Source organism: Electrona antarctica (genome assembly GCF_951216825.1).
Source record: "Electrona antarctica genome assembly, chromosome: 20".
Classification (NCBI taxonomy): Eukaryota; Metazoa; Chordata; class Actinopteri; order Myctophiformes; family Myctophidae; genus Electrona; species Electrona antarctica.
Window position 1 is genome coordinate 2297205 of NC_136801.1, and position 9280 is coordinate 2306484.

Sequence of the window (9280 nt, forward strand, 5' to 3'; positions counted from 1 at the left end):
GACTAGACCATGGAGATGTTAACATCCTCTGTTTCTACAGGACTAGACCATGGAGATGTTAACATCCTCTGTTTCTACAGGACTAGACCATGAAGATGTTAACATCCTCTGTTTCTACAGGACTAGACCATGAAGATGTTAACATCCTCTGTTTCTACCAGGACTAGACCATGGATATGTTAACATCCTCTGTTTTTACAGGACTAGACCATGAAGATGTTAACATCCTCTGTTTCTACCAGGACTAGACCATGAAGATGTTAACATCCTCTGTTTCTACAGGACTAGACCATGGAGATGTTAACATCCTCTGTTTCTACAGGACTAGACCATGAAGATGTTAACATCCTCTGTTTCTACAGGATTAGACCATGGAGACACCTAAGGTCCGCATGTTGGAGATTCTGCAGGATCTGGGAAACGACGAGTTAAAGGTCTTCCAGTGGCATCTCCAACAACCTGTAAACCTGGTAGGTCTCCAGCCGATCCCAAAGAGCCTTCTGGAGAACGCTGGCAGGACGCAGACTGTGGATCTGATCGTGCAGAAATACACCAGTAATCTAGATCAGATCCTGAAGAATGTTCTGGAGAAGATCAGCAGGAATGATCTAGTCACTAGATTATTACCGTACCAGCGTTTGGAAACCTCTGATCTAGTGGAGAGCTTTCCGAACACACCCAAAGGTAGATGAAGAGACAAGTTAACACTTTATTAAAACCACTCGCAAGCACAGTATATCGCCTAGAACTGTCGGCAGAACCTTGATGAAATGGAGAAAACAGAACATGAAGAGGTTATGCTTTTCAAACACAGATATAACAGATGTAATGGGAAGGACCCCCCCCCCACTTAATGCACATGGTTACATGACTATTAAATAACAAACACATTAAATTGGTCATATTTCACAAATACTGAGTCTGCATCAAGCCTTATTTAGTTAGAATTAATTAGTTATGTTGAAGATCTGAAGTATTGGAAACGTCAGGTATCTGTGACATCACTATGATGTAATACACCTTTTCTCATTGACTTCCATTATGGCATTAATTAAAGATTTCGTAAAACATGAGAATAAAACAAAATCATAAAGTGAAGTCATAACATGTTATTTATCATCTAATCTAATAATTCCACTGTTATTTCCTGTTATGTTAACAAAAATGTGCCTATCTGCTAATTTCTCTCAATATCTAAATGAATTGCTTTGTTCCTTACAGCTGTCCTGGTAAAATCACGAACAGGTGCACATCCTATTACATACTACCAAGACATGCTCCAAACAAACGTTGAGGAACCATTTGCGAGTTTACCTATAGGGGCAGTACCAAGGGAGGACAGGAAGGATTTTGATGAATCTTACTCACGTCTCACCGTCGTACATATGGATGAAACAAACACCAGCAGTGAACCTGTGGTCACACAGATGGAGAGGAAGAAAGCAGGCCAGGATGTCCAACTCAGTAAAATCTACAAACACCCTTCTCGACCAAACAAACCCATAAGAACAGTGATGTCCACTGGCGACGCAGGAGTTGGGAAAACCTTTCTCGTACACAAGTTTCTCTCTGACTGGGCAAAGAAAAAATATCAAGATCCCCATCTCATATTCGTGCTCCCATTCCGCCAGCTCAATCTGCTACGGGAATGCCGGGAAGGAATGTTTAGTTTGGCACAGCTAATCCACAAATGCATCGGCGCAACCAAATGCATCCCAGAAGAAGCTCTTGATTACATCTTCACTGAGATGCAGATGTCAGGAAACACCAACTACGACCAGAGTCCTTTCAAAGTTATGTTTGTTCTGGAAGGTTTTGATGAATCCCACTTGAAGCTGGACTTTGAATCTAATCATGATTGCTCTGATGATTTGACCAAGGCTGTCCCTCTGGAAGTTCTACTGGTCAACCTCATCAAAGGGAACCTGCTTCGCTCGGCTCACCTCTGGATAACCACACGGCCTGCAGCAGCCAAACAGATCCCTGATGGCTTGGTTGACTTGATGACGGAGGTGAGAGGGTTCACTGATGACGCCATGGTGAAGTACATCCAGAAGAGATGCAGAGATGAGAAGCAGGCTGAGAGAATCATCTCACACATCAAAGCATCGAAGAAGCACCTCCACATCTTGTGTGAAACCCCAGTCTACTGTTCGATCATTGTCACCGTTCTGCAGGACATGTTGCAGACGGATGAGAGAGGAGAGCTCCCCAAGACCCTGGCTGGGATTTACAGCCACTTCCTGTTTGTTCAGACAAATAGGAAGTGGTTAAGGTATGATAAGAAACAACAGAAACTCACAAAGGCTGATAAAGCAGTTCTCCTGAAGCTGGGCCGGCTGGCGTTTGAACACCTGCAGAAAGGCAACCTCATTTTCTACCAAGCAGACCTGGAGAGATGTCAAATTGACATCAAAGAAGGCCCAGTGGACTCAGGACTGTGCACAGAGATCTTCAAACCAGAGAGTAAATTCTTCCAGGATAAAACCGTCTACTGTTTTGTTCATCTGAGCATCCAGGAGTTTCTGGCTGCAGTCTTCCTGTTTCACTGTTTTACACAGAAGAACAAGAGGCGATGGTTCCACCCTTTCACTCAGAAGAACATGGCAGTCCTGAAGGCATTCCTGAACAATGATGATTTCAACCGCAACAGCTCCCTGTCTGACTTCCTGAAGGCTGCTATGCACAAAGCTCTGCAGAGTGAAAATGGCCACCTGGACCTCTTTGTCCGTTTCCTTCATGGTCTCTCACTGGAGGACAACCAGAGACGGCTAGGAGGTCTGCTGAGTCAGACAAAGAACAGTCCAGAGGAGATACAGAGATGTATCAACATCTTCCAATCTCTGATGGAGATGAAGGCGCTCTCAGTAAGCCAGGGGATCCAACAGTACCTGGAGTCAGGAAAGGAACTCTCTGAGACACAGTGTTCAGATCTGGTTAGAATGATGCAGATGTCAGAGGAGGTTCTGGAGGAGTTGGACCTGCAGCAATACAACACATCATGGCAGGGGCGTCCGAGACTGGTCTCAGCTGTGAGTAACTGCACAACAGCCAGGTTAGTAGTCATGTCGCTCTCAGTAAGCCAGGGGATCCAACAGTACCTGGAGTCAGGAAAGGAACTCTCTGAGACACAGTGTTCAGATCTGGTTAGATTGGTGCAGATGTCAGAGGAGGTTCTGGAGGAGTTGGACCTGCAGAAATGCAAAACATCACAGAAGGGGCGACAGAGACTGGTCCCAGCTGTGAGTAACTGCACAACAGCCAGGTTAGTAGTCATGTGATTACCAACATGTTAGAGGGGGGCGGGGGTAGATTTTACACATATACTCCATCCGTTCGTTCATTCATTCATTCATCCATTCATCCATTCATTCATTATAAACACATCAATATGCACACACAAACGAGAGAGAGCGAGAGAGAGAGAGAGAAAACATGGTACCACACAGAACAAGTCAAGTCCTGTACTATTTGTCCTCATTAGTTACCGGTATTCTACAATGAAAACAGACTATACCAATGAGAAATGGACCGTACCATTAGTGAAGGGGTGTACAGAGGATGGTCTTTTAAACAATGAGCTTGGTCATTACATGTACACGTTACTTAATACATTTAAATGTAAGTTCCACAATTTCCATCTGTCTTCCACTTCTCTGTTCTTACTGACATCCTGCTAATGTCTGAAGAACTAGATGGAAGATCTTGTAGGTGCCTTTCACACCTAAAGTTTGCTTAAAAGGTCCCGATCAATTAAGCATTTTGCATTAGGTCTGATTAGCATTGTTAAGCAAACCTTTGTTAAGCAAACCAAGATATTTAACAAATAACATGCAGTCATACAGGCTGTTCATCTGTTGACAGAACATTTCTTCACTTCACTGTCATAGAGTGGAGTAACAGCAGTGAGTTGTGATTTTCATTATTTAATGTTTGTATTCCAAACTGAGAACAGTGGAAAGTTATTAGCACATTTCAATTAAATATGTGTTACTCACTGCCGTTATTTGCTTAGCCAGAAAAGTATCCAAACACGCACGCACGCACGCACGCGCACGCGCGCGCACACACACACACACACACACACACACACACACATGCACACACACACACACACACACACACACACACACACACACACACACACACACACACACACACACACACACACACACACACACACTTCAGACAGCACCACAGGGAACCTCCTTGACAGTGATCATGGTCTGTTACTCTGTTCTGTTTTGATCATCTCTGATTTTACATTTAATCTGTAATTACAGACTTGTTGACTGTAACCTTGAAGACATTGAAGTTGTGGCTTCAGCTCTCAGCTCTAATCCGTCCCATCTACGACACCTGGACTTAAGTTATAACAACCTGATGAACCTGGATCGGCTGGGGGCTGCATTGAAGAGTCCCAATTGTAGACTGGAGACTTTAAGGTCAAATGAATGCACAATAATTCAATATATATATCATGATTTATTATGTGATTATAATATGAATACTGTGGTGATGCTTTATTTGAAGAGTGTGATATCATAGTAACACATTGACTAGAATAATGATATGGTACAGTGACTACATGGACATCTTTACTCCACATTTCCTTTCAGGTCTGTCTGTCTGTCTGTCTGTCTGTCTGTCTGTCTGTCTGTCTGTCTGTCTGTCTGTCTGTCTGTCTGTCTGTCTGTCTGTCTGTCTGTCTGTCTGTCGGTCGAATGTTGAATGAATTATATCTTTAAATGGGGTAGGCAAAAATAAGCTTCTTAGCTTCAGCCTATACCTTTATGGACCTTTATTTTTTTCTTTGAAAATTGCCTTATGTACTGTAGTACTGTACATGTTTGTCAAAAGGACTAAACTAACCTAAAAGTATCCACACACGCACGCACGCACGCACGCATGCACTCAGACAGCACCACAGGGAACCTCCTTGACAGTGATCATGGTCTGTTCTGTTTTGATCATCTCTGATTTTACATTGAATCTGTAATTACAGACTTGTTGGCTGTGACCTCAAAAAGGAACACATTGAAGTTGTGGCTTCAGCTCTCAGCTCCAATCCGTCCCATCTACGACACCTGGACTTAGGTTCTAACAACCTGATGGACCTGGATCTGCTGGGGGCTGCATTGAAGAGTCCCAATTGTAGACTGGAGACTTTAAGGTCAGATGAATGCACAACAAATCATGATTTATTATGTGATTATAATATGAATACTGTGGTGATGCTTTATTTGAAGTGTGAATAAGGTAGATATCATAGTGTAATGATAAGGTACAGTGACTACATGGACATCTTACAATTATAATTGAGATAACACTTTACTCCACATTTCCATTCAGAACTGTCTGTCTGTCTGTCAGCCAGCTCTAAAAAAGCTCTGAAAACCCTGACAGCCATCCAGACCATGTCCTTTAATAGATGGTTGTAACCAGGTTTCAGGGAATGTTTTATTTTATAGCAGACAGTCAAACATCTGGTGTTATCTTTTCATTTTCATTTTATTTTATTTCTTTTCATTTAGACTGATTCACTGCTGGTTGTCGGAGAGAAGCTGTGAAGTTCTGGCCTCGGCTCTCGCCTCCAATCCTTCCCATTTGAGAGAATTAGACCTGACTTTGAACAACCTGCAGGACTCCGGAATTGAGCTTCTATGTGCCGGAGTGAAGAGTCCACATTGTCACCTGCAGACCCTGAGGTAAATAGAGTTTTATTCTGTGTGGATCTGTACTGCAGACTCTGAGGTAAATAGAGTTTTCTCTCTGTGTGGATCTGTACTGCAGACTCTGAGGTAAATAGAGTTTTCTCTGTACTGCAGACTCTGAGGTAAATAGAGTTTTATTCTGTGTGGATCTGTACTGCAGACTCTGAGGTAAATAGAGTTTTCTCTCTGTGTGGATCTGTACTGCAGACTCTGAGGTAAATAGAGTTTTCTCTGTACTGCAGACTCTGAGGTAAATAGAGTTTTCTCTGTACTGGAGCATCAACAGCAGTTTGTTAAAGTGTTGATTTCTCTGCAGGTTGTCAGGCTGTGGGATCACAGAGAAAGGATGTTCTTCTCTGGCTTCAGCTGTAGCCCTCAACCCCTCCTCCCATCTGAAGCATGTGGACCTCAGCTGTAACCACCCAGGAGGAGATGCTGAGCAGACGCTGCTCTCTGCTGGACTGGAGACTGTCAAGTGAGTCGACTTGGACTGTGTCCATGTTGGTTAGTGAGTAGACTATAGGACTGTGTCCATGTTGGTTAGTGAGTAGACTATAGGACTGTGTCCATGTTGGTTAGTGAGTAGACTATAGGACTGTGTCCATGTTGGTTAGTGAGTAGAACTGTGTCCATGTTGGTTAGTGAGTAGACTATAGGACTGTGTCCATGTTGGTTAGTGAGTAGACTATAGGATTGTGTCCATGTTGGTTAGTGAGTAGACTTGGACTGTGTCCATGTTGGTTAGTGAGTAGACTTGGGCTGCGTTCGAATTGCTAGGGTTGTTCCCTACTCCCTACTCCCCATACAGGGATCCAGACTCAGTGGACTCTAATAGTGATGATTCCGGACAATACTCCCTGTATGGGGAGCACAGAGTCTGACGTCATGAGTTCATGTACTTTTTATTTGCATTGTAATCCCCATAGGGTTTTTTCAGATCGCCTCATATAGGGTGTAAACACGTGTACGTCACCAAGAGGGGGGCTGCGTCTGAAAAGCTAGCGGCGCCATTCTTGTGGGCTTTAAACTCTAGCCCACATCACTCAGAATAGAGTGACGGTGGTATGTTTTTGTAAATATTGAGCTTGTTCTTGGCGACAACATAGTGAACCAACACCAGGATGGATAGAAAGAACGTCGGGCCCAAATACCTTACAAGGACAAGGAAAATGTCGTGAACAAACACTGCTGTGCTTAGATCATTTGTTGAACGTTATGTCTCTGCGCCCGTGCGCCGTACAGCCGAGATCCAAGCCATTCTACGTCTTTTTGTAAACTGCTGTCTCCATGCTGGAAAGCTGAAAATCTAATTCCGTTTTCTGGCTCATTCCCTCGACGTGACCTGCTGTGGCACTTATTTACTGAGCAAGTCTGCACCATTGTGAGGTCAGTTTAAAAAAAGAACGTATACAAGCACACCGGATAGTCGCTCAATGTAAACAAACCAGACAAGCCAACAAGTATGGCGGCCGCTACCACGTGACACATATGTTGACGCCCCCTCAAGGAGATTTTAGTACGTTCTATAAGAACTTTTTGAAATAAACAAATCATCCCGGCCATTACTCTCATTTGGATATGAAGAATCAACTGACTACAAGAAACCAGTCAAAACGCTGCTGCTGAATTTTCGCTAGGAACAGACTGTATCAAATAAGTGACTGCAGGCTGTCACCTCCCTGACAAGGACAGTTTGTTCAATTATTTTTAAATTCATGGATGAATAAAGAAAGGGATGAATGAAAAAATATGTTTGCAGGCATTTAGGCCTAATTCTATGATAAAAAGGTAATTATTTTAAAATAACATAGGCCTATGATTATTATCAATAAATTAATATTATATCCATTATCCAGCAATATGTGCACCACCTGGACAATATGAAAACATCAGCAGCATGATTAACCACATGAACCCCTGCTAAGCCTGGGGGATGATACGGCAAAAATAGCCGATCTATAAGCAACACGACGTCCGTGTTGTGCCCAGCAAGCCAAATTACGTCATGATAACGTTATGATGACGTCCTCCAGTGACTCCGGTGACGTTCAGGACTAGGCCAGATCACAGCCCATATGGGGATGATCTTTACGTTCAGGATTAGGCCAGATCACAGCCCATATGGGGATGATCTTTACATTCAGGACTAGGCCAGATCACAGCCCATATGGGGATGATCTTTACGTTCAGGACTAGGCCAGATCACAGACCATATAGGGATGATCTTTACGTTATTTCCAGGACGTCTTCACCAGATAATATAGCTTATTTTGGGCCAGATCTGACTAGTTATGATATGATTTAAGTTGATCTGGCCTCGATCGGGCTCTCTGATTCATCCAGGGACGTCCGTCTTAGTGGGTCAAATTTATGTTGGTTGAAATCAGGTGATATTCTGGGCCAGATCTGACTAGTCTTGGTTTCACTTGATCTGGCCACAATCGAGACGTCACTAATTTGTCGAGGCCCTGACCGTGCTTGCTGGGTGAGCTTATAGATCGGGTACATTTGGTAAAGAATTACCAAAAGTAGCCGATCTACAAGCTCTGGTCACAATACGGACGTTTGGTGTTAACAGAAACAGCAGTCCAATGTCCAATAAATGACTATCTAGGCCTACATAATGAAGTTTTAATGTATTTATCGCAATTCAATGAAATAATGTTAGATAACATATATTTTTTCATGGCAGGAATTAATGAATATTAATAAAACATATGTTCGTGCACAATTAATGTGTCTCACATGCATGTATTTAGCGGCGCCTACGTTTGTGATAAAGAATCTCGCAAATATATTCTACAGCAAGCAACTGATTCCTCTCCTAACGTCATGCGCTGGTCCTGGGTGATACAATGAATCAGATTAGTAATACTATTGCAAATGAATTGTTTTATTATAAAACAATTGCAAATAAATGCACAGATCATTTGTCTCGAGATCTGTAGCTTCGAGATCCGCCAGGGAAGAAAAGAGAGGGGAAAACGAACGTTTAAAAAGTACATTTGTGTTGATTTCTTTCGCTGGTTCAACTTCTGCCTCTTCTGAGTTGGAGCGCATGCATGCAGAAGCAGTGCACGTGCGCAAACGCGTGCATGTGCGCTCAAGAGCGAGCTTGCACAATGCATTATGGGGTAGATTTGCTTTGCTGTGTTTTTGTAGTGACCATTGGATGGTCCCTACAATTCCCGGTGCATTGTGGGATACTTCAGTCCACTACATTAGGGTGCAAAAATGCTCACTACACATTCGGACACTATAACAAAATGGCGGAACCCCAAAGTAGTGCAGTATATGGGGCATAGGGAATGAATTTGAACGCAGCCTTGGACTGTGTCCATGTTGGTTAGTGAGTAGACTATAGGACTGTGTCCATGTTGGTTAGTGAGTAGACTATAGGACTGTGTCCATGTTGGTTAGTGAGTAGACTATAGGACTGTGTCCATGTTGGTTAGTGAGTAGACTATAGGACTGTGTCCATGTTGGTTAGTGAGTAGACTTGGACTGTGTCCATGTTCGTTAGTGAGTAGACTATAGGACTGTGTCCATGTTGGTTAGTGAGTAGA

At 43.1% G+C, this 9280-nt stretch overlaps 1 protein-coding gene across 1 annotated transcript; it reads left to right on the forward strand.

The window, feature by feature from the left end:
- Positions 1-1385: 1385 nt before the first annotated feature.
- LOC306912819 (protein NLRC3-like) lies at positions 1386-6193 on the forward strand (the record flags this gene model as incomplete). Its single annotated transcript, XM_079489275.1, has 3 exons — positions 1386-3265; positions 5006-5173; positions 6031-6193. The coding sequence occupies 3 exons, from the start codon at positions 1386-1388 to the stop codon at positions 6191-6193; spliced, it is 2211 nt and encodes a 736-aa protein (XP_079345401.1).
- Between the last annotated feature and the right edge of the window lie 3087 nt (positions 6194-9280).